The 27,095-nt window shown below is 35.6% G+C and overlaps 1 protein-coding gene and 1 long non-coding RNA gene across 4 annotated transcripts in view; one reads left to right on the forward strand and one right to left on the reverse strand.

Annotated features, from left to right (window-relative positions):
- Positions 1–25,607, forward strand: LOC131038694 (DNA glycosylase/AP lyase ROS1). Of its 3 annotated transcripts, XM_057971216.2 has the most exons (20): positions 5–258; positions 373–628; positions 726–1,597; positions 1,725–3,179; positions 4,144–4,234; positions 4,330–5,977; positions 10,305–10,384; positions 10,604–10,688; positions 10,830–10,921; positions 11,059–11,127; positions 11,385–11,421; positions 11,618–11,700; positions 11,892–12,395; positions 12,649–12,685; positions 12,798–12,855; positions 14,128–14,267; positions 14,638–14,703; positions 18,920–19,034; positions 19,143–19,181; positions 24,988–25,607. In XM_057971216.2, exons 3-20 carry the CDS (start codon positions 907–909, stop codon positions 25,110–25,112), a joined length of 5,415 nt encoding a protein of 1,804 aa, XP_057827199.2. In that variant the 5' UTR covers positions 5–258; positions 373–628; positions 726–906; the 3' UTR covers positions 25,113–25,607. The 3 variants fall into 3 exon arrangements, with proteins under 3 accessions (XP_057827200.2, XP_059067281.1, XP_057827199.2); XM_057971217.2 differs by lacking the exons at positions 12,649–12,685; positions 14,638–14,703; positions 18,920–19,034; positions 19,143–19,181; positions 24,988–25,607 and having other exon boundaries at positions 1–628; positions 14,128–14,265; XM_059211298.1 differs by lacking the exons at positions 12,798–12,855; positions 14,128–14,267; positions 14,638–14,703; ... (1 more) ...; positions 19,143–19,181; positions 24,988–25,607 and having other exon boundaries at positions 1–628; positions 12,546–12,683.
- LOC131038695 (uncharacterized) overlaps positions 14,079–27,095 on the reverse strand; it is a 111,286-nt gene continuing 98,269 nt past the window's right edge. The window contains exons 5-6 of the long non-coding RNA XR_009104540.2: positions 24,972–25,059; positions 14,079–14,215 (exon numbers count right to left, since the gene is read on the reverse strand). This is a non-coding gene — a long non-coding RNA (uncharacterized LOC131038695). The remainder of the gene's footprint in view (positions 14,216–24,971; positions 25,060–27,095) is intronic.

The raw sequence follows: 27,095 nt of genomic DNA on the forward strand, positions 1-27,095 counted from the left end.
GACTAATTTGCTCTCTTAGTTATAACTTTTTTAGACTGAGTGCCAAAATTTTGCTTAGTCCCAATAGTCTATAGTTTTTAACAAATTTTTTCATTTTTTCGCTGGCTTCCTTCGGTCTAGAATCTCTTGGCAAAATCTGGAGCAGACGCCTTGCATTATGCATTGCATTGCATGTCAAAACAGAGTCCTACTTGACTTGAATTTTCATAAGTCTCAGAGAGATTTTAGCCGGTTGTTAGCTTATTAGCTTTTGTTTGGGTGGGTATTTGTTGACCCATTAAGCACAGTCTAATACGTTCTATGACTTGTCTTTGTTTTCGTTTGGTACGTTTTCTCTGCATACCATAATAAACATCACCACTATTTGTGCAGAGCTACCAGGGTTTCTGAGATTAGGTACAATATTCCATTATGGTGCTTAGTATGATTACAATAATCCCAAGGGATTTGTCCATCAATTTGTCACACTAACTATACAGAATTCAGAGATTTGGTACAGATTCCTCCAGACCCAGTTTAACAAAACTTCAATTTTAGCTATAAAAGGTTGAGAGGCTGTAGATTTTTGTAATAAGGTGCAACGTAAGATCTGATCTCAGATCTCCTCCTGTTGGATATGAATAGAGAGGTAAATTTTGGATCTCCTCGATTAATTTTTGTTTTCACATGTTTTAGTTGCAACGTTTGGATTTGGTAATGAATGCTCTAGTATTTTTATTTTGCAGGGCATTTTCAGAAATGCTGAGATTGAGCAGGGCAGTGAGAAGCAAATGAGAAAGCTTTTCAAGCTTGTGATCTGCACAGGTGTTGGTGAAAGAGTATTTATGTACGCGCGAGTCCTGAGATTAGCTCTTACATAGTAGACCATATTGACAAAAAAAAGAGTGTAAAATAGCTTAACTATAAATGTTGATGGAGAACAATCAGAGGGAGAGGAACATGGCTGATATTCTGAAAGGAGGAAGCTTCTCTAGCCCAGCGATGGACAACAAGAGGGAAAGGAGCATGACTGATATTTTGAAAGAAGACCTTTCTACCCCAGGAGTGCCTCCAAATGAATCCCAAATCAGCCCTGCAACACCCCTCAGGCCTATTGCAAGAAAGAGGAAGCTAGTCTTTGATGATGAACCATTACTGCCTCCCAGGCAGACACATGCAGCATCAAAGCAGTCGTTAGGTTTTCGTGCAGAAACGGGGCCATCTGACAAAAGCAGCAATGGCGTCCACAGCATTCGTTCACCTTTAAAACCTCATTCAGCTGAGGAACCGGTTGCTGTGAATATGAATACCACTCTGGAAAATGTTCCTCACCAACAACCATATTACATGTGTGCAAGTGGGAAGGACAGTGACACGGATGGAATTCTTGGGTTCAAAACAGCCAAGGAGTCTGATGCCCTCTTCAGAAATGCCCAGAGGTTACTGAATGCAGTCAATAGAAGTGTCTGTGGCATACCGAATGCAAATGTGAGTATACCCAATGCCAACTTAATGAATGCAAATTATCATCAGCCGATAAATCCCAGCGGCAATATTTGTTTGAACGGCTGGAGCAGACCCTCATATCCATATTTCTCTCCCTTTGCTCGATATCCAAGTAAGTTAATTCTGACTTCCGAGGTTTAGTTTTTATTTGTTAATTCTGACTTCCAAGTATTAATTTTTATTCAAGTATGCAGAGTAGGGTAAATATGGGATTCTTAGCTAGATTTTATGTTCTACAGGTGGAATTCTTGCCCCCCACTATCTTCACAGCACCACAATACTACCACACCATCAAACTTTCACATCTCTACCAAACAATGGTTTTTCGTTGGCGCCAGAGACCCCTGAAAAAAACATTCATATTGAAAGGCTCCGTAAAAGACACTTTGTGGATCGCCATTCAGATGAAAGTGTGGTTATACAGGAGAATCAAAAAGATACTCCTGAAAAAAGCATTCAAGATGAAGAAAAACTGTTGAAGACGCAATCTTCACATTTCGTAAGTTACGGTTCAGATGAAATGGTGGATGTCCAAGAGAGGCAACAGGAGATTATAAGTATGAGTACTTATGCCGATGTTGAAGCCTCTGCAGGCTGTGGAGATGAAAGTATTCTTCCTTCACTTATAGATCCTTTATCCTTCACACTGCAGACACCCACAAAGAACAATGAACACCAATTAGCTGCTGGGGGTGAAGGCAATGGTGGCATTGATTTGAACAAAACTCCTACTCAGAAACCAAAGAGGAAAAAACATAGGCCAAAGGTCATACGTGAAGGTCCCTCTGCCCCGAAGTCAAAGGCAAGGAAAAATGATAAGCCTGACACTAAAACAAATGTTCCAGATTATGAGAGCAATCCTCCTGGCCATAAGTCTGCAAATGATGACAAGGAAACAGTTCAGAAATTGCAGACAGATGCTTCGGTTCATGAACTTACAAATGGCATTACTCCTGAATGCCAGGAGACATGCTCCTTACCGGAAGAAATTGCACAACATGTGCCAGAAGTCATTCTCCAAGACAAGTCTCTCGTTTCATCTTTGAGAACACAGGAAGAGCCTGAAAACTCAAAACAAAGAGGTAGTTTTCAGTCTCCCATTAAGAGGGCTTTTAGGGAAAATTTCAAAACACTTGCGCGTAAAAAAGATCAGTTACCGCAGTTGTATCCTGGTGAACCTCAATCTAACCAATTTAATAAACAAAAGGTAAAGAAGCGGCTATCAAAGAAACACAATGCCGAGAATGAAACAGATATGACTTCCATAGGTCAACATTTAAGTAATTCTGGCTGTGCTACAATAGTCCACTCAATTCACGGCAGACAGAGCGGTATAACACAACCCTATACTCGGGCAGACTTGTTGGATCCAGTGGACATGATTATAGCCAGACTAAAACAGCTTCGGCTTAATGAGACAGAGGTGGGAAACGGTGAATTGGTTCCCTACTCGGGAAATGGCGATATGGTTCCGTATGAAGGGCCTTTTGATCCTTTGAAAAAACGGAAACATAGACCAAAAGTTGATTTGGATGCTGAGACTAATAGAGTCTGGAAACTTTTAATGGGGAAAGCGAGTGAAGAAGATAAACAAGCATCCAATGACGAGGAAAAGCAAAGAAAGTTGGAAGAAGAGAGGCAAGTTTTCAGAGGTCGGGTAGACTCATTCATAGCTCGCATGCGTTTAGTGCAAGGTATGCACTTACTAAAAGAAATACAAACTTATGTTCTGCACATATGTTCAAATGGTGGAGATGTCTGTTCTCACATATGCTTTGATCTATAGAACAGCCCTAATTGTTTTGTTGATGCACAAGTAAAGTACATTATTACTTTATAATGCAATCAACAATATTACATTATTACACTGCAGCTATAATTGCTAAGCATCTAGTAAGGAGGTCTCATTCTTTCCTTAGGCCAATATCGCATTTCTCTAGTAATGGATTTTGACATTGAACAAAGCTAGCCAATATTTTTTATATTGTACAAGAAGCTAGCCGATATAGCCATTGCTTGCGTTCATCCTTGAGGAACAGGAATCGGACCAAAAGAAAAGGCCCATGAACACAAACATATTTCAACATTTGTATCTTTAAGAAAAAGCCTCGCATATGTAAGTCGAATACAAAAACGAAATACATTTTCAGCCTCTTTAAAACAGCATTCTTGGTCCGTGTTCCTAGCTAGAAACTCCAGCCAATTTCAGAATCAGAGTAAAATCCTCAGAAGCAATTGCATTGCTTTTAGTTTTTGTATTTAGATACGAAGATCAGCACATGTAAAATTATCGTTATAACAATGAAGAGAAGTCATATTGCCTGCCATTTGAGATTCCTGTTTGTGCACATAGAGATGTGGTCATTAGGTGTGCCACTCGAGTTTTAATCACTAGTCTTAAAGCCTCGATGCTTTTTAATCATCAGATCATTCAACGTGTTCTTACTAGAGATGCCCTTCTAGGTGTGTCTTGCTGTATTTGTGCCAATTACATCTGCCATACTTACTGTAATGTATGTGTCTATTTTAAGTTCTATGATTTGTACAAGATCATAGTTATGTTTATTAAATTTTGTATTTTAAAATGAGATAAGCTGTTAATTTATGCACGTTTTCAATGTAAAGCTACTAATATATTAGAATAAATATTTGATGCAGGAGATCGGCGCTTCTCACAGTGGAAAGGATCAGTTGTGGACTCTGTTGTCGGTGCATTTTTAACCCAAAATGTGTCCGATCATCTCTCCAGGTACATTAATGTTAATAATATATCATCCATAAAACCATCAAATATATATTTTTGAGTGGGATGTATTTTTTAAAGGTCGTTATTTACTACTGCAGCTCCGCATTCATAGCAATGGCTTCACGATTTCCTCCTACCGAGGAGAACAGGGGCACTATATATGATAGCAATGCTTTGGGGGAAATTGAAATAGAGAAGGAAAAGGTTACTGAGGATATAAGCTACACAATACAATTTCCAGATCAAACATTTGCAGAGCAAAATCCTGGCCATTACTCATTCAACAATGAAATAGATAGACTGCATGAAGAAAACCTCAAGGAAAATGCTAATTGTGGTGAGTCATTTGCCAGCAACCATCTAGGCGATAAGAGGAGCTCCCCTCAAGTGATTAACTCCGTAAATTGTTCAGAATCTAACTCAGATACTGGGGAACAGACAAATCGGAGCGACTGGATTCATACTTTCAATGACACGCATTCCTTTACCGAACTTCTGAGAGAAGTTGAAAATAGGACACATTGGGGTTTGACAAAACTTGAGAAGCAGCAAAACGTAGTTGCTGTGATTAAAGATCCTTCTTCAGATTTGCCTTCTATTCATGAAAACCACAACAGGAAACCACCAAGGACCCCAATAAATTCCAGTGAGATTCTTGATCATACTGAAACTGGCTCAGAAGTAGCTCAAGATCATATTATTGATTGCCTCGAAAGAAACACTCAGAAAAAGGACCATCAGTACAATGTTTCTAGCACTCGAGGTAGTTCCTTAACAGAAGATAGCATGAATGCAGCAGCCACACTTTGTTCTTTAGCACAAGAAGGAAATTCAACATTGCATTCAAGGTGTTTGAATCCATCTGAAGGTCAGCCAATGCAAGCATCAGAGCTGGTCCAGAGTTCTAGTCCCCCGGATTCTCATTTGCTCACATCAGAGCTGGTCCAGAGTTCTAGTCCCCCGGATTCTCATTTACTCACATCAGAGATGGTCCAGAGTTTTAGTCCCCCGGATTCTCATTTACTCACATCAGAAGTGGTCCAGAGTTCTAATTCTCCAGATTCTCATTTACTTGCATCAGAACTGGTCCAGAGTTCCAGTCCCCCAGATTCTCGTTTACTGGCATCAGAGCTGCTCCAGAGTTCTAGTACCCCAGAGTCTCGTCTAGTCGCATCAGAGCTCGTTCAGAGTTCTAGTCCCCAAGGGTCTCGTCTAGTCGCATCAGAGCTCATTCAGAGTTCTAGTCCCCAAGAGTCTCGTCTAGTCACGTCAGAGCTGCTCCAGAGTTCTAGTCCCCAAGAATCTCATCTAGTCGCATCAGAGCTGATCCAGAGTTCTAGCCCCCCAGATTCTCATCTACTCCCGAGAGTTGGCACGGAGTTGGTGCAGAGTTCAACCCCACCACAAGAAATAGAAGCAATAGAAGATTTTGGACTAGAGATCCCTAAATGTTGCTTAAATGATGGCAAGCCTGCTGCTATCAAAGTGCCTGCGAGAAGAATTAGTGGAATTGCAAGAGCTAATATAGAAATGAACCACATAAATAACAAGCAAACTTTCAATTGGGAAGCTGTACGAAAGAAGGCTCCAGAATTCTTTAATAATTATTCTGCGGTTAAAAAAAAAAGAGATCCCAGTACAGTGGATGCCATGAACTGGGAAGCAGTGCGATGTGCAGACGTTGAGAACATTGCTGACACCATCAAGGAACGAGGGATGAACAACATTCTTGCTGGAAGAATAAAGGTAATGCTTGTTAATTGTTTCTATACATTATGACCAAGGAAAATTTTCAATCCTTGTTTTTATCATTTGAAGCAAATAAATTGCTTGTCCAGATTTTTCTTGATGGAAGTGGAATCTGAGGCACATGGGTCACTCGTACAACTATTGTCATCTCAAAGATATTAACCCCTTATATGGAAGTATTAAGAATAAACATCACAGTGACCTGCTTAAGATGAACCCCTTATATGGAAGTATTAAGAATAAACATCATAGTGACCTGCTTAGCTCTTTACTTACATGTAGTTTGTGTATGGCTTATGTAACGCTAATAAAACCAGCACTAATAATAAATGGAGAACCTATAACAAGACTAAGAATGCGGGCTATTAGCAAAAGATGGATTAAGCAGTTTCCTAGACAATAAAAAAGATTTAATTCCATAGCAGTAATTCCTCTAACTGACACAAAGATCTAGGGCTTTACCTACATAGAAGAGTTGATAGATACATCCCCTCTTGTGCCCGGAAACATCCATGTATCAGATATACCAGATATGACTATTATATGCCTGAGCATGCTAATATGGCTCAAATATTGTATCTGTGCATATCCTCTCTGTGTGTGCATGTGACAAGCGTCATGTCAACAAAAAAAATGTTACTACATAGAACACAAAAGCTGAAACATAGTAATATATTATTTTTTTTCCTTTTGATGCATAAACAATAAAATATTGTTTTTGATAATGGTGCATCAGTCATGGTTTATCTGTGTCAGGGGATCTTGAAAATTCACAACATCCATATCCATATCCAATACCAGATTCCTACCAGATGTGATATCAGTTCCCCTTAACTCTACCAGATATTTGCAATGAACAATGAATTTAAAACAATTCTGTCAAATTCCCGTTTACTCTCATAGCCATTTTGTCAAGTATAATACAAGCTCTAACAATTGACCGAAATCATTAAATACTTGAACAATAAAATTTGAGTTCAAAAATAATCCATTTTCCTACACCCTTACATATATGTTTCTAGTATTTAAAATTTCTCTTTGAATTTAATGGCAAGGTCAGAAGCTCTGAACAAAGCAGCAAATATGCCTGACAGTGTATAATGGCAGGTTGTCATGAACACATCCTTCACTATAGAAGGTAAATGTTTGATTTTGAGTTGATTTTTCTGATCTCTGTCCCATACTCCAGTACAGAGCCCATCCATAAAATTCTCAATATATTTTGAAACATGCCTACCTTGGTAAGTATTTCTTAACAGACAATAAATTCTCACGATTTTCCTGATCTCTGTCCCATACTCCAGTACAGGACCCATCCATAAAATTCTCAATATATTTTGAAACGTGCCTACCTTGGTAAAGTATTTCCTAACAGACAATAAATTATCACAAACCACTTAATATAGGTTTCATAACACAACTTATGGAATTGGCTAATAAAGGCTGCAGGTAAGACTTTTATCTAAAATATAATGAATGCTGTCCCCTGTGCATATTTTCTTAGCTGGCTGTACAGACATTTCAAGCTCTGAGAACTAGGAGGTAAGGGGTGGGAGGGGGGCGCTTGATTTTTTTCTTACACTGCAACATCTATTTATCCAACTAAACATTTTCTTCTTCCACTGTTTTCTAAATTAGTTCATATTGATCATTAGCTTCTTCACTTCTATCAAAATTCCCAACTATGAACATATGGAGGCTACATTATGATTCTTTGTGAAATATTTTTATGGCACAAAAGAATTACTTTCCAGCTTGACTTTTTTTCATGCACTGCCACAACTATTTATCCAACCATACATTTCCTCCAACTGTTTTCTAAATTAGTTCATATTCATTATTAGCTTCTTCACTTGTATCAAATTTTCCAACCTTGAATATATGGAGGCTACATTATGATTCTTTGCGAAATATTTTGATGGCAAAAAAGATGAACATTCCAGAGCCCTATCAACCTAAACACTTTTTAGGGTATTTTGTAGTATATAAACGCTAAGTTTTCTGCTTTTTCTCTCATGGTCGCCTTGTACTCTTTATCTTTTTGGTTTGGGTTTTGTTCAATCTATTTTCATAATTTATTTTGTATGAAGGTGCATCATTTTTTTCTTGCCATTGACAGAGTTTGTATTGCTTGTCAGTGCACTCTTACTTCATTGACCTGTTCTGGCCATTCACATTTATTATTTATACAGTTCTCAGTTGTTTTATACCAAGAGCTTGCAGATTTCATTCATTTGACTAGTCCCATGTCGTGCTGCAAAAAATTTCAAATTTTGCTGTTTCCAATTTTATTTCTCACCAATAAAGCACAAAAAATTACAGGGCAGGGAGATGTGATCAATCAACACAGCAACTATGGTGTACTCGGCCCAAGGAGTGCAAAAGAGCTAAACCTGAAGGAAGGAGATCAAATTTCATAACACAAAAAAAGCCATTAAAGGTTTCTTCAAATGCTAGTGTAGCCTCAGGGTCCTGTCAAGGTGATCATGGTGCTCAAAAAGAATTACCAATATGGGAGCTACAGCATTGGAAACTCCTCTGATTGGCTTTATTTATTGCACCTGAGGCTGCTCAATTAAATTTTCTTTCAGCCTAATTTTGCACTTAACAATTGTGATCACCTAAATTTTGTTATATTGAGAAATAGCACCCAACTAGAAATTGAAGTCATGAGGATTGTGTTGAATACAAACACAGATATTAAGATGGAGAAGACGCGATTTTCATTTTTAAGTTTATGTACAATGCTAAGATTTTAGAAATTGTATTCTGATCAAAATTAGACAGAGATTTGATTATATTTTTTATTTAAAATACTTAACAAGCCCAAAAAATTTAAAACTTCTTAAAGCACATTCTTCTGCTCATTTCCCATATAGACAATCAACCCGATTTTAAAGTCCCCATTAGCTGTGTCCCCTTGAAGTTTCCTTACTTGTATGATTTGCTGCAGCATGCTTTCTGTATTCTTGTCTGCCACTTATACATTTTGAAGTTCAGACAGTTTTTAAGTCATTTTTTGAAATTTATTTGATTCTATGGTTGGCATACATAGTTTCTCATGTATGGACCCTTCTATAGTTCTTTGTCTATGGTCTTCCAAAAAAACGCCCTTTACCTGTGTTTTTAATGTGAACAACATAATTATGGTATTTACCATTAATGGATGTAAACCAGTTTGGAATAATTTTAAAAAGTTAAAACATGTTTTCTGCTGCTATGGGTAGTTCTTATAGCATTGCATTTTCTGCATTTTGCTATCCTCAAATATAGTTTGGAAGCCTTAGCTCTATTATTTCAAACTGTTTACTGCTAGGCACGCTTTATGGTTAACTGTCTCGAGTTATGAAACAATGTTGCTGAAATTGTGAATAACAATCAATTGATCAGGATCCAAGAAAATCAATTCAAAAAAATAGAAAAATAGAAAATAGACAAGCTGAAGAAATCAGATTTTTGAATTAGATAACTATCAAATTTGTTCTATAAAAATCCCGAAAAGAACTGGGAAATACAAAAACTACAATCCATTAGAAAATCGAGATATAGATTTTGTAAATGACAGGCACGGCATGTGATAAGAATATATCAATATATTCGTATCACTGAGCAAAATCGTGGCCTTTTACCTGTATTTTTAATTTTACACAGCCATTAACGAATGCAATCTCTTTAATCATTCAAAAACAGGTTGTGGCATTGATAGTTCGGCTTTTGGTGCAACGGCCAACGATTCCAACAAGAATCCCAAGAAAATCAACCTAGAAAAAATTAAAATATACAAGCTGGGGAAACAGATTTTTGTCTTAGAAGAATTTTCTTTAAAAGCCAGAAAGGAACTGGGAAATACAAAAATTGCAATTGATCAGAAAATTGTGATTAATTGGAGATGGAAACAGATTTTTGAATTAGAAGAATTTTCTATAAAAATCCAGAAAGGAACAGGGAAATACAAAAATTGCAATTGATCAGACAATTGAGATTAATTGTAAACAACAGGCACAGATTGTAAGAAGAATATATGAATATATTTCTAACATGGAAAGAATCACGAAACCATTGCACTTGATAGAGAATGTGATATCTATGTGAAATGCATGAATTTCTAGAATAAACCATTTAAAGGATATATCATATGTAATAAAAGTTTTAAAATATTGCCAATTACTAGTGAAATAACTTTAGAAATACTTTTAGGATTTTTGTGAAAAAACAATAAAAATAGCTTTTTACAAAATCAGTGCAGACTTTTTAGCCAGGCTGTCAATCTCAAGTAGAAAATGTCGATTAAGAAAAGACTAATCTTTCGTAAACAACATTGCAGGCATTTCTTGAAAGACTACATGCAGAACTGGGGTGCATTGACCTGGAGTGGCTAAGGGACATTCCACCTGATGATGCAAAGTAACTTTCTGTAGTCCTTAATAACCTTCACAAATTCCACTTTTAAACATTTTATCATGAATAACTAGCACATGAAGCTACACATTGCATATTAATATTCTGGAGCCTTGATGATAAACTTATCTAATGTCATACCAGAATATTTTGAGGGTTTGTTCTCAATAATTGTTTTCTTCTGTCTTTAATAAACTCAATGATTTTAAAAACACATGATGGCAGAGATTTCCTCCTCAGCATACGAGGATTGGGACTCAAAAGTGTCGAATGCATCCGCCTACTAACTCTTCAACATCTAGCCTTTCCTGTAAGCTAGTATCTTCATTTCTGTATATATAAAGAATCATTTTATTCAAATTCCCAGTTCATCAAATTTTGAAGGTTATATGTAGGTCAGAATTTCTGGTTGGTTTTAGAATCATTTGTAAATACATGTCCATCACATCAGGTTGACACAAATGTTGGACGAATCTGTGTACGGCTCGGATGGGTACCAATAATGCCATTACCTGAATCTTTGCAGTTACATCTTCTAGAGTTGTAAGTCAATGCACATAAGTATATATCAATGCAATCCTTTCCTGAGAAAAGATGCTTGTATGTATCATTATATATCAAATAATAGCACAGTGCTCTATAGATCTCATTTGACTAACAATTATGTTCTGTGGTGGAAGGTATCCTGTTCAGGCAAATATCCAGAAGTACATATGGCCTCGATTGTGCACACTTGATCAAAGAACTTTGTAAGACCAAGGCCTCAGTCAACTATTTGCATGCAAATATTTATATCTATACCAATATACAACAGCACAATTGATATAAACTACAACATAGCAAGAAAATGATGACTTAATAAATGCTTTGCATCGTGCTATATTAGATTATATACAGCTAGTATGGAAGGAATTGTTCCATTGTTACATTCTCTTTGTTCCAGATGTGATTTCTAGATATCTTAAATTGCTTTTATTTAATTCATTTTCACATTTCATATGGACAGATATGAACTTCACTATCAGATGATTACATTTGGAAAGGTGAATTAACCACTCTTGCCATTTATATGTTATTTTATCCATTTTCAGCATAAAATCCAATATAGATTAAAAGTGTTGCTGACTCATATACATATGCATGCACTTTGCTTTAAAATGCCAGCAACTGGAAAGCAATTTTTTTATTTTGATGGTCCTCATGTTTAACATTAATAACAGCTTCACTTTTAATACTCAGGTATTCTGTACTAAAAGCAAACCAAACTGCAATGCATGTCCAATGCGAGCTGAATGTAAGCACTTTGCAAGTGCTTTCGCCAGGTTCGGACTGTCATAAATGTTTTCGTTGTAACAACTCTCCTGTTATTCTCTAGTCTAAATGCCTTGGTTTTAAACTCAAACCTAATAAATGTCTCTTTTGTTATTCTCTAGAGTAAGTTCTTAAATAAACATACAAAAAACGTTTTTGCTCAGTCCAGTTTAAACCACTCTAACTTCTTTATATTAAACAGTGCAAGGCTCACTTTGCAAGGTCCACAAGAAAAATCATCTTCGGGGGAAAATCCACTATGCACTCCTCCGATTCTCTCACTTCCACAGCATGAGTTGAAGATAGAAATTCCTTCTAAAGTAGTTCCACTTCAGCTAACAGAACCAAGACTTAAGGAGCAAAATTGTGAGACAGAAATTCCTTCTAAAGTAGTACCACTTCAGCTAGCAGAATCAGGAAATCAGGAGCAAAATTGTGAGCCGATCGTTGAAGAGCCAGCAACACCTGAGCCTGAACATATTGAAAGTTCAGAAGTGATCGATGAGTGGGCCTATACAGACCCAGATGAAATACCAGTTATCAAGCTCAACCTTGATGAGCTATCATACAATATACAGCAAATATGTAAAAGTAACATGCAGGATGTAGATGTATCAAAGGCACTGATAATGTTATCACCCCAAGATGCTTCAATACCAGCACCTAAGCTGAAGTATGTACATCGGCTACGAACAGAGCATCGAGTGTAAGTACTAGGAAGCCTTATCATTATGTCTCTCAGAGCATCCACTCATAACATTATAGTCTATTGCATATATGCCCAATGATTCCCTGAGATGAATATGATCTATCTAAAAAGTTGATTTTGCTACTAATAAATGAAATACTTGATCAGAATGCAGCAAACATCAATTAGTAAGTTGTCTTTAAAGGCCTAGTATCTTCCAATCATCCATCCAGTTAGGCCGAGCTCCTAACTGTTATCTTTGTAATTTCAGATATGAGATTCCAGATAATCATCCCCTCCTAAGCGGCGTACGTCTTGTGTCTTGTACTATTGTTTTTTGTTAATGCAATTAATAAGTATTTGATCAGAAAGCATTTGTGCATTATAATTGCTTGATTCTGAATAGTGTGTTTGTAACAGTATGAACATAGACAACCGGACGATCCATCCCCTTATCTTCTTGCCATATGGACGCCAGGTAACTTTCCATCTATCCGGAATTTCTGATTAATTTATGGCATCTGTTTTCAAGTTTCACTAACTTGTCTCTAGTAAGCCGAAAATTGAAAAAACTTGTCATACAAGGTAAAAAACAAGAGCATAAATATTTGTCCTTGATTTGGAAACATAAGAGATCACAGCTTCCCAATATTAGACATCTTGAATGAAATAGGCATAACTTCTATCCAACATAGTAGTTATAAAACAACCTTTTGGCAGTGATACAGATTGTAAAAAAATGAACCAATGATCAACTCAGAGTTCGGTTTTAATTTAATAAGATGATATTATTTTTTATTTTAAAAATTATTTATTTTTCCAATCCAATTTCATAATATATAATGATGCTGGGCATCGCACCAAAAGATGATTTAAACCAAAAGAAAAAATCTTACATGTGGTAGAAGATAGAAAGGGTGACCCATGTTGTCAAGTTTACCAATATATGTCATTGATAGAAAGGCCAGGATCCAGCACTCAAGTTTCTCAATGTAAAAAACTTTAAACATATGGAAAACAACAAATCAAGGATCCACAGTTAGACTGATACAAAAATCACACCAATATGACATTATGATTGGATGCGATTTTCGAATTCTTAAGACAATTATTACGTCAGTTGAGTTTTCTATAATTTAGGAACTATATGAAATGGCAAGATCTAATACTCTGAGAAGATTAAAATTTAAAAAGAAAACCATTTAATGTATGTTGAGGGATGGGGCAACTGGTTGTTAGGAAGCTCAAATATCACCAGCATGTTTGGCAAGCAGCATAAGGGAATTGCCAACAAGGTCCAATTGACAATGTTTATTCTTGTTCTTGAAATTCACATAGTAAAACAAGCTAATAAACCAGAACAAAAATAATAGCTTACTAAATCAAGAAATGGCATTAGACCAATGTCAATTAAGAAACTTCAGAAAATCAAGATATGTTTGTGCAACTCCAATTTTTAATTGGTACGAGTATCATTTTGACAATATGTTCAAGGACCAATAAAATCAAATTTGTCGTAAATCATTGTGAGAATGAAAAAAATTCACAGATGTTGATATTACTACCGAGAGATTATTTAACAATACAAAATTTATAGAATTAACTAAAACGAAATCAGATTAAATGCCCTTTGAATGCCATGGTTCTACATATTAGCACACTTGTAGAAAAAATATAATTTTAACATTTGCTTCAACATACAAACTGTAGATTTTCCAAAATGGCTAACTGATTGTTGATTCAATTTCAGGTGAAGCATCGGAATCCACAGGAGATGATGAACATTGTAGCTCTATAACATCAGAGAATCCTCTATCTAATCAAGAGTGCTGCACTACCTGTGTTAGCAAAACAGATATAAATGAACACACAATTAAAGGCACCATGTTGGTGAGTGAGTTAGGCAATTCTTATACTCAAAAAGTGAATAACATTGCATGTATATATCATTGCCAAACAAAATTCATGTACAGGGGAGAAATAAAGGGTAGCATGCTAAATTTTTGGTTTATGATTCCAGAACAGTCATGCCTCTATTAGAAGTTAAGATACAGACAACTTTATTATATGACTAACATAAATTATTTTTACTTTCTAGCCACATAAGAATAGACAACTTTCTTGTAACGTAAAGAACACTTGAGACTTGGATAACTTTTACTTTTTGGAGATTTAAACATAATTCACAAATTGGTCACTAATTTGTTTGCCTCAAATGTTACTTGGTATTTGAAACTTACATTTACTGGTTATATGTCAGATTCCTTGCAGAACAGCAATGCGAGGCAACTTTCCACTTAACGGAACATATTTTCAACATAATGAGGTTTGCTCCACTTCTACTCAATCAAATTTGCTTTTACTTATTGTCTGTGGTCTGCAGTAACAGCATTTGATTGTATAGAAGCAAAGAGAAAATGAATATTAACAGAAAATATTAATCACCCTGCAACTATTGAACTTAACTAATTGCAAAAATAAAAGCTTGAAATGAGGACAGAAGATTTAATCGAGCATTCTAACCTTTTGTTTGATTGATTTGAGTGGGCGAGAAGGGTTGTTTATCAATATTAGCACTTATGTACCAATACTGATAAGTCAGTTAACCAGCGTTTATATAAGTTTCCAGGATGAGGGGATGTAGGGACACACACACCAAAAGTTTTCCCAAATTTTGGGAACCTAACTGGCAGGAGTAGCTATTAAAATAATGTAAACAAACTAAAAGCGGCTGAAAAATAAATTATAATGTGCTGCATTTGCTATGACAATCCTCCCCCTTGTAGGTTTTTGGGGTTTTCTAGCACACTTTTCCTTAAAAAGTAATTGCTTTTTAATTTTGATGCACCAAATGGATAGAGGTATCCAGTACAAAAAGAGTGACAAATGCCCCCGACCAAATGGATTGAGCTGTCCGGCTCTGTTAAAGGGGACATCCCTCTATGTCGCCAAAACATTCAACACACTATGGACGCACTTAAACATCAGGGACACATCCACTGCATTTTACTCAACGTCGTTATTTTTAATTAGATTTGTATTACAAAGTGCTAACCATTACTGTTTTCCCTTGTCCTCTTGCAATTTTTTTAGTTTATTTATCAACTATGCCATAAGGAAAATGTAGCATATACAAGTCAAATTGGCAAGATTCATAGGGAAAAACCATGTAACAACATTAGCAAAGGTGACTATCATTTTCCTAGTTTTTATATTCCACTTCTCAAGATACCTCTTAAAGATAACTCGACATATGAACAAACCCTAAACTTGTACTTGCATGCTACCAATCAACTCTCAGTTGAAGAATGTTTTCTGTCAACTACATACCATATTTGTTACTTCTGTTTGAACAAAATAGCATTGGTGAAGGATACAATTTGTGAAAAACAAAATTGAATCATGTAAGTAATTTAGAAGTGCTGATAAATTCAGATCATAGAGCAAAAGATATGCAGTCATAAAACAAGGATATACCCAATATAATAATTTAGCATATCTTCTACCCTAGCACAACATATCATTAGCTATTTGTACACCATATTCTTATCTTCGGCAATATTCTTATGTGTGTCGCAACTGAATCATATCAAATACATTTCATTCTTTTAACGAATGTGTCTTTTAAATGGCTTCAAAAAGATGTATTACAATAATTCACAAAAAAAAGATGGTATGGAATACACCCTGAAACATCTACGCAAGGCAAAGCCATAAACCAGAGATAGAAGATATAAATGCAGTAAAACTGCTAAGCTGCAAGAGCTATAGAACCAGTGGGAATTTGCAACCAATCATGATCGAAGTGTTTCACCCAGCCATCTGGTAGCTCCTAGCCATTAGGAATCGTCTCCCACCAATGTTACCCGGAAACACATTTCCGGCCTTAAAGCACACATTCCGGAAACGGAAACGGGGCGGGCGGGAGGTACAATTAAAAAACAATTTTTTTTATAAAATATTTCAGTTTTCAGACGCTGCCATTAAAAAAATTTATTAAAGAAAGCAATTAAACCTTTTTTAAGAAAATCTCTGATCATAGCGAGTAATATTTTTTTTTCATTTTTAATAATAAATATTATAATAATTTACAAACTGTCAAACTCAGTAAACAATTAATTTTTTAATTTTATTTTACACAATTTCGTTTCCATTTCACTGTATTTCAATATAGTATGATATCGATACAATACTATATCGATATCATAATGCTTTCCCAAACAAAACAAATAAGAGCATTGCTTGGCGGACGGGAGGAGTTCACAGCAGCGCTCAGGAAAATAAAAAAATACTGGTGAAAAAAAAACTGGTGTAAACGTGAAGTTAAAGACTCAGAAATGAAAGGGTTATTAGAATTAGAATCAAGACTCTAATTTATAAATGTTATTATGTTGCTATGATGAATATATACTGTGTTACAATATTATTTATATATATATATATATAGCTGTCACCTGTTCCGGGAAAAAAAAAGTCCTGGAAACCCATTTCCCCGTCCCGGAAACTCGGGGTAACATAGTCTCCCACACCATAATGGTGCCTTCTTTTCTTCTTCAGGCTCAGGAACACTTCTCACAGGAGAGATAGCCAGACACAGTCAAGAAACCTTTCAATTACCAGGCCAACCAGAATCACCCCTATCACAAAGCTGAAAAGTGGCCATGGGAACGTGTCAAATACATTTTTTAGAACACTAACAGCTTTAAATTGTATAGCTATCCTTTATATTGGTATGAAAGTTGCCAAGAATAAATTCTATATTCCACTTCTATTATTTATTGTGGCATCGAAGTTGCCAATAATTTCAAATGTATGCTCATTGTTTGGATATATAAAGCTCATTATTCCATTGATGGGATTAACCCCAGAAATTGTAGAATAGCTTAAATAGTCATTATTAAAGACCAACGTTAATTAGGAGTATGGTTCCAGAACGCAATAATAATATCCTGCCTATCTTGATTGATATTGTTTATCTTGAATGAATTCTGAATCGAATTCAGGTTCACTCAGGGAACCTAAGACATGGCTGCAAGGATGGGCTGTCATTAGTTTGAACCCAAATCCTTGCCTGTATCAACTTGTGTAGTATTTGTTTCTCATGTTTTAATTCCAAATGTTTCATCTTTGATTTTATCTTTGCCAAAGGTTTAAATGTATTGCAGCTGAATCATGTTATATACATTTTTCACAACACTAACAGATATAATTTTGATTGCTATTCAAGTTGCCAATATTTTTTTATGAATATTTGGAAATATACAAGCCATTATTCCATTGGTAGGATTAAGTCCATGGATTGTAGAAAAGACCAACAAGCTTTTTACATTTGATAATTTGGGCTCTCGTCTCTTATTTACATTAATAAACACATCATCGTAGATAAAATATCCAGCTAACCACAATATTATATAGCATGCATTCATTTTTTTCATAAAGTAGGTATATACCTAGGAAGTTGGAGACTTATATGATATACCACCATAAAAAGATGGACTCAGATAAGGATTTGTTAAACCAAAACAAATTATTAAAGTTACAGTGTACACCTATCATCCTTAAAATTGCAGTTTGTACAGTAGTAGAGACATGATTATAAGTGTTATCATTCACAAACAAAGCAGATGGTATCAGTTCATAAATGAAAACAATTGCCATATATTGTGGCCTACCATTTTCCTCGGATAATATATATCCATTCATATGCACTCCACGGCCATGCAATATGCTCCAGGAAACACGAATTGTATTTTCATGACTTGATGCAATATATGTAAAATGTAAGAATGAAGTGATTAACCCATCCCAAACCTAAGAACTAATCCTACCAAATTTAAGCATTTTAATCTAACCGCAACAAAATACAAGAATATTATGAGTTAGCATTCACCAAAACCAATATTAAAGTAATCATTGTCTTTTCTACATTGGTAATAATTTGATAAATGATGTTTGCAGGTTCAGTTGGCCTTAACTGCAGGACCTTTTAGATGATTAAGTCTCTACTCGGTACCACTTCATAAATTGTCATGAATGTTAGATATAGAACTTTGAGCAGGCTATCTGCATTAGATTTCACCTTATTGTGATGGTTATCATTTTTTGCAAACAATACAAATTAAATCAGCAACCATTGGCCTTTTTGTAGAAGTGCAAAGTTGCTTTTGAAGAAGCAATAATTAGACAATGGCAAAATCATGCTTCATGCATGATAGTTTCCAAAGGTGTGAATTTACACTAAGCATTGGTTTAATTAGTGGCATATATAACAAATCAACAAAACATATCTTAGAAATTGCATGCAACCCTTTATCAGAAGAATAATCAGTAAGTATTCAAGCACTTCATAGAAAGCTATACATGTCTGTGAAATCTTTAAAGCGATAAAAACCATCAGCAAATATTTAAGCATCAGACAAATAATCAGTAAATATTCAAGTTCTTAATAGAAAATCATATGCATCTGTGAAAGCTTGCATGCAATCAAAACCATAAATAAAGCGGATTCATCTAATTGAAGACACATCCACACTAATTTACAGGTATTTGCAGACCATGAAACAAGCTTGAGTCCAGTTGAAGTTCCACGATCTTGGATTTGGAATTTGGAACGGCGTACAGTTTTAGTTGGCACTTCTATTCCAACAATATTTAAAGGTATGATGGAATCTCATAGAAATTGTTGATCTCTAAATCTTTTATCCTGAAACAAATTATCCAATTTTTTCAAGTGCATTCTGAATCTAAACTAGTATCTTGTATTAGGTCTTACAACCAGAGAAATACAGTACTGCTTTTGGCAAGGTACGAAAATTTCTACCAATTCATATTTCTTTTGTATCATACTTAAATGTGTGGCATTATCATTAGTCTACCTTGGGACACAATTCTGTGAAAAATATTTACTTCTAGAATATGTGGCTTAAAGACGATATATTGTTCTTTTATCATTTGATTAAAGAAACAAGTATTCACTTTTCCATGTCAGATGCCCGTGCTAATTAAAATGACTAATCTTTGTGAGTTATTTTGTCAGTCAATTAAAGACACCTATACTAATCTGGAAAGCACATATAGTCATGTATAATATAGTCTGGAAGCACATATAGTCATGTATATATTTGTTATTCAAATGAATAAAGATAGCCTAATCGGATACCAAACAATACTTAAGACATCGTACCTAGTACAACAATGCGGGGATCAAAATTACAAAAACTGATTCAAACTACTGACAAAAGAAGGATGTCAAGAAGCTGCATTACAACTTGGAATCAAGCAAGTGCCCACTTTGTCTCCATTGCTATGAGCTCAAGAGTACCATCCACTTGAGAAATATACTAGTGAAAGAAGTGGAAAAATCAATGCAAGGAAATTCTTTGGAATTAGTTTTCAGAAATACTTTTGGTTGAAAGTGGATCAATAGAAAGTTACCAAGGTACAAAATTATGTCAAGGTATTGACTTGGACTAAAACTTAGCACTTGTAGCTAAGATGAAAATAATTAGACTAGTATTTACCACGGTAATTAATTGTGAGGTACGGTCCAATTAATAGCCGTCAACCATACAGCCAATTCAGAGTACAGACATAATAGGATGTATAAATTAAACAAAAAGAAAAACAAACTTCCATTCAACTAATAAGTACAATATGTTTTCACAAGAAGAAACACTCCCCACTTCTTTAGAGCCACCAAGAATACAAATCCAATGGCCTACTTGGGCTTTCTTGAATACAGGCCTCTCAAAAACAATAAATAAAACTCTCTATTCTTAACTTAATGCACATTCCAACTCTCTCTCTAGACTCCTTCATTCCCTATGTCCCTCTCTTTTTCACAAGAATTTGTCACCAAGAATGTGTCAACCTTCTCTGCTCGGTTCTACACTTTTTGCCATCTTTAATCATTACATTTTCATTTCAGTCAGCCAGATTATTGAACTAAACCATCAAGCAATTTAAGAACTATTTTAATTACTTAAGCTTTAGATATCACCATAATCATTACAAGCTTGTAATGGATTAATCAAGACCATCATTGCTCACATGATTAGGATGAAGAATTTAAATTTTCCAGCCGTTAAGAAGCAAGATGTATATCTGAAGGTCAGTGCTAAAAATCATGCAAAATATACTAAAAGGTGCAGGAGCTCACATCAAAACTACCGAGGCGTTTTAGCATTCAACTGAATTTCCAAGCTTGCGTTTAGGTCAGGAAGGTATTTCCCTACAAAATTTGAAAGGTAAGAATTAGGAAATCAGTAAACTACAAAGCCTGCCCTTGGAAGTGATACTAGCTTGATCTACAAAGCTTGCAACGAGTTGATCAAAGAGGCATTAATTATCATGTGTATTTTGTAGAGTGTGGATTGTATATTGGACAAACACAAATAGAACTATCTAAAGGTGAAATCAACTACAAAGAAGTAAATTTCTAATGTACCACAGAAATTCCTGATGGGGGAGGGGGGACGTGAGATGGGTTTCAAGGACGGGGACCAAGGGCCTAAATTTGGGGATGAAGGTGGGACATGGGACGGGTTTCGAGGACAGGGGACCAAGGGCCTAAATATGGGGACAATGGGGGACAGTAGCAAAGCAGTAGTGGGGGAGCTGTAGTGGGGGAGCTATGCTAATATAAAAATAGAGTTCAATTAAAATCTTCTTGGAAAAATCTACTAGTGGTTACCCGATTAAAGGCCAACTAGTTTTCACAAAGTTAAAGGCTGCAATCATTATGTAATGGCGTGTGCCATTAGCAAGCGACACAGCAACATCTCTGAGCAACGTGAAAGAGGTGGTGCAAATGGTGGTGTTGTGGGGGGACATTTCCCCCAAATCCCTGAGTCTTGGAAATGCCGCCCTATAGGGGACCTGGGACAGATTTTTTGGGGGGACGTGTCTCCGTGCAACACTGTAAATTTCTCCTTGTGAAATGTACAGTTTTAAACCTATTAAATTTCCCTTCTCCATAAGAATTGAAATGGAGAATTGAAGAACATGAAGGAAATTGAAAATATGGAAAAATAGATCACAAGTCAACTCAAAAGGCTGCAAAAGCAATTAAACTTGGCATTTTATAACTTATCCATAGATGTGATAAGTGCCATTTTGTTTAGGAGCTCAACAACCCAATTTCGAATGCTCCTTGCAAAGAGCAACTTGTAAGTTGGAAAAGTCATTCGAGTCGAAGTATGCAAGAAATAATCACCATCAAATCCAAACTTAAATATAGAAAGTAATGGCTCGGACAAAATTCATAGTGTTTCCCTTTTTTTCTTATGATCCTACCATTGCATGGAAAACTCTTAAGAGTTAGAAGACGAGTTTTATATTAAAAACTTAGAAATTATACCGATGTTTAGAAGTTTGGCTTTTACAAAGCCTTTGAAATAATAAATGTTGGACAACATTGTTTGCTAAGAGTGAACTTAAAGAGGGATTGGTCAGGTAGCAAAGAGAGTGAACTTCTTTTATTTGCAAGTAAAGAAGTTGCCAATAAGCTCGAGTGTGGAGACTGAAGGTTGTCAGCATGTGGATTTACTAAAGTTGTTGGATTAGTGTAGGTGGTTCTTGTGTATGCTGCTTTACAAGTTCATAGTACATGGATGTCAATCTATTGTTTAAGGAAAAGTTAAAATTCAAGTGTAGCAAATTTTTACAGAGTACCATGTTTCAGATTATTGTTGAAAGTCTCTAATCCTTAAGAAGACTTTGTTAAAAATAATTAAAAAATCAAAAATCAAATGCATGTCAATCCATGTGTAATCTTGAATCTACGAAGTTGAAGTGTTTAATATGAGTTTATGAAATCACTATATGTTTTATAGGGATTAAATGCTATAAATTGAAATCTTGCTTGTAAATATGTTCAGTTATTGGCTGCAATGACAAGGCTACTATCCATTGCCCCCCTGTCCTTAACTACAACAAATGTTATCAAAGTAAGTTTAGTTCCTTTGCAAGTAGAATGTCCATGTGAAAACATTGTTGAAAAAAAAGTATTGCTTAGAGGGTTTGTTTGAAAACTGGTCCATGGGTTCGAATGGGTTTGAGCATGTGTGTGAGAGTTGGTTTAATCCTACCAGTGCATGTGAAGACTAATCCAGACCCTACAAGTGTGTAACAAGTGAAGTCTATAGAAGAATAGGAAGGAATATTTATTCTTTAAGGCTTGTGAGCTCGTATATCAAGTGAATAGGAAATTTTCTATCCTATAGAGAGAGTTGAAAGCATCTTCCGTGTAGGTGTTGATTGAATTTGTGTTTGGCTTGTTTAAATTTATGTCCCATAAACAAAGAGAGTGGAAAGCATCTTCTCCTAGAAGATGATTGAAGTTGTGTTTAGCTCACAGCCGGTGGTCTTTGAGAGTGCAACCAATATAACCAAATGCCTTCCCCTTAAGAATATGAGGAGGAGATGTGTCCTACATGAGAATGAAAAGTAGAGTATCCTGTGTGTGTGTGGATCAAAGTGTGTCATGATGTCTACCATGAGAGCGGCTAAACGAATCCTGTAGAGACTAGTGAGATTGTCTTTTACAGACAATATTTGCTAGACTAAAGAGAAAATGGTATGAAAAATTTGTTGTGTTCAGAGAAAAGGTGGATGTACTGTGTAAGTCAAGTAAAAGTCAGAGTTCCAAGGATAGAAGATGAGAAACCAATACTTGAGTAGTAGTGTGACGCAGAGAAAGGAATCATCGTGATGTAAGATATGGAGATGCAACTAGTTGATCCTCAAGAAGATATGGTAGCAGAGATATTCTTTCGAGGGCATAAAGGTGATGGTAGATGTGTTGAAGATGAATGCAGTATGAGGCACGAGTTGGTTGCAGATGAGGAAGATGGGATCTTGCTCAAGGGATACATTCAATCTATTTCAAATGAGATATTTTATATTCAATTTTAATATTACTGAAATATTGAACTATTTTATATATTTTACTTAGTTTTAGAAAAAGGAAATTAATAAATTATTCCAAAAGTGGTAAAAAAAACTTTGCTATAGAAAAGAAAGTGTCGAAAGAGCAAATAATGTGAGAAAAGCGTTCCTGGTTGCAACAGTTCATGGTTTGGATGCCAGACCAAAAATCAATAATAGGAGGAAAGCAGGAAAAATCAATTTGTTAGAAAACTACAATCTGGACGCCACCACAAACACAATAGAGACCATCCAATCATAGTCCTGTTCTCTACAGGTACAGGTATAGAGTCATAAATAACTCAATAAATCACAGAAAAAGGAACAAAACACAAAACACAGGGATATGCTGCAAATAATAAACCTTGACAATGAAGAAGAAGAGAAAATGAAATCAGAGACTGAGTTGTCGAAATCTTGGAGAACAATCAACAAATAACCTACATTTGGAACAGAGTGAAAAGGTGGAACTAAATAAGAGCATGTCTAGATGGTCAAACCTCATTTAAGTCTTTGATTTCCATAAGTCAAGAATTCTTTTTTGTGAGCACTAGTCCTAACATGCTCTGTTGTTAGGAAAACAAGTGAAATATCCAAGTTACTAGAAGTCCCAACATGCTCTGTTGTTAGGAAACTAAGTGAAAAATATAAGTTACGAACCAGTTCCCATTCCCATAACCAACCAGGCCGAGCTTGGGAGTGGTAACGAGAGTGTCCCAAGAGCTCACAACCAGCGTCCCTGCTACCCAGGGTTCCATGTGGATATGCCGTAGCACCTATGACATACCCACATGGAACCCGAGGTGACAAGGATGCTTCTTGACTGCTTCCCAGCACTCCCAAACACTCTTGTGGGCATAAAACCATGAAGATACCCAAAAAAGGATTGCGAAATTGTTGTTTGACAAACAACTCTATTTCACACAAACTCATTCTGCCTAATGCCATTTTTAAGGAGAACTATCACAAACTACCCAATTTTTCCATTAAGTGATAAAATTGTTAAAATGGTGTGTGTCATGAAGGTTTGTGTGGTTTTAAAGGCCTTAATTTGGGCTTGGTGGCAAGGGCTCTACCCTTTGACCCTACTCTATATCACAATAGGAAACGCTCTAGGGTTGATGCCTCTTGACCCCACAAGGACGCTACCCCTCAACTCAATTGGGGACGTTGCAATAGTAAATGCAAATGTTCCAACATTTTTATCAACTCACAATACTTTTAATTTTAAATTTATTTTCAATGTCAAAGCTATGTGTACCATCAATGATAATTTGACACTAACTGAAGAGAAGATTGATAAACAAACAATTAACGAGACAATACATTATTGATCATTCAAAATATCATCAATGGCTGCATCTAATTCGAACCTTGTGACTTAGATGACAACCATGCACTTGGAAAACCATGAGCACTTCCATTTTCAAGCTTTGCAATTGCAACAAATAGTGGTAAGTCACTCAAATTCCCTCGTATATATATAGATCGTTGTAGACGACTGAAGAGTGCAGAAAACTTGAAATCTACAGGCATTATCCCCTTAAATACAAGGCTGACTAACATTTATGTATACATAAGTCTATATATTAGTTCGCAAATGATATCTTAACATAGACCTGAAATACTGATTTCAACCAAATTAGTAGTGTACAAATATATGCTTACAGCATTCTTTTTGCAGGCTTTGTTTGTGTCAGGGCTTTTGACCGGAATATCCGAGCTCCACGACCACTTGTGCCAAGACTCCATTCCCCTGCAAGCAAGCTTGTTAAAACTCCAACGCGACAGCCAAGAAAAAATTTGTAAAGCAGGCATAAAAATTTTGATTAATACAATTGTACACAGCTTACATGTGATTTATTTATGCATTCAATGATTGTTCACTTTCATCGACAACTACTTCATTTACAAGATCAGGTTCAGCACTCAATCATAATACTGAAGCAGAACTTACAGAGACATCTGCATGAAGGATCGCACTTTGAAAAAGCAAAAGGAGGGGCGTTCCACTGATGTCAATATTCATGTTACATTTTTATGCCAAGCTCAGAATTGAGCTATTCTTCAGCAATTTATTTTAAGTTCACAAAACATTTTTGGATGCACTGGATGTAAAGGATGTAACGTTGCTCGACTTTCTAAAGCAGAGCCAGCTCCCATATTTATTTGGGGATGTAAACTAACATTCTTTTGAACATTGAAACCAGAGGACAGCTTGCTCTGTAATATGTGGAGAAAACGGTGTATAATGTGCATTTTAAAATTCAAGTCTCAATGCATAAAAGCAATTCCAAAGAGCAAGATTTCCCCGCATCCATTGTTTCTCCTTTTTATTCAGAACTTCATTTACTTGTCAGTTCAATCACAAAACAGTTGCATACAGGATTGCAAATGGAATACAAAAGAAATTCTCTTAATATTTAGTTTTAGATAGACCATAATCATAAACTTTTGACGCAAAAAGTAATGTATAAATATAATGCAGACAATTGACTTCACAGAATAGGGATTTACTATTCACAAATCCATCCACACTGCAAGAGGGAGATGCTATTAACCCTGTTGCACTAATACACATATGGGCTTTATATCTCAGAAAGATCCAATCATGATGTCAATTGTCAAGTATGTGTTAATGGGAGACCTGTTTGCCTCTTACATAATATCCAACTCGTAAGTAGAACATTTCCCTTTTTTTCTTTAGAGTTTTTAAATTTTATTTCTTAAATTGTCATGGGATCTGTGTCGAATTTCACATTAAGTATACCGGTACCCAATAAATATGCAAGCAGGCTAAGTGCATTTCCAACTTAGGAAAGGGTATATTTGGGTTAGGGAAGAGCACGAGTATAGTATCTAATAACATGGTATATTATGAACATTTATAAATCATGTCGTTCACATGAATATCTGTAGCGTCAATACAGTGGTAAAAGGCATTTGATAATAGCACAAATCAAATCAAGTCTAATCTACTGTTAATCTGCATCAAAATTAGTTATTTGAGACAAACAATAATGAATCATGCTTTCGTAGTTTCCTGCAGCTTTATCTTGTAAAATTGTTCTCTGGTTCACGTAATGCTCGTTTGTAGTTCATTATCACTCATTCTGGAAAATGAGACACGCTAAGAAGACTCCAAATTAAATAAGCATACTCAAGAAAATAACCTTAAGCACTTCTAAGAAGCGAAAGCTGGAAATCAAAATATCAAATGAACATTATTGCTGATGACTAAAAATCCATCCAGTGTTCACAAGAATATACTTAGTAAATTTGATTCTCACACTTCAATAAAAATTGAATAAAACAAAATTATCCAGAAATATAATAAGATATCGTGAAAGCAACAATATTGGAAAAAGAAAGAAAACCATATGCTTCTGCAAAGAACTAAATTCAAACAGCAACAATATTGGAAAAAGAAAGAAAACCATATGCTTCTGCAAAGAACTAAATTCAAACAGCTTTGGGTTTATGGCTGACCTACAAGTTGTGGAAAACATTGGATGGGAATATTAAAGCATTAAGACAAATCAGAGGTAACTATTTAGTGAGAAGGGGAAATGGCAAAAGTACCATGCCATGTCTTTAGTAATCTTAACTTCAGGTTGAAATTTCAATATGTTTTGTGCAGATTACAATTTTGGTATACACAAATATTCCGAAGTGGCCTTTTTAAGGGCACCAAACAAATGTAATGATTTCAAGTTTTTTATCAGAAACGTACTCACGTATTACTACAATTGCAATAAATCTTATTCACACGCTCCTTCCGTGAGGCCCAGG

This window comes from Cryptomeria japonica, chromosome 9 (genome assembly GCF_030272615.1).
Source record: "Cryptomeria japonica chromosome 9, Sugi_1.0, whole genome shotgun sequence".
Lineage (NCBI taxonomy): Eukaryota > Viridiplantae > Streptophyta > Pinopsida > Cupressales > Cupressaceae > Cryptomeria > Cryptomeria japonica.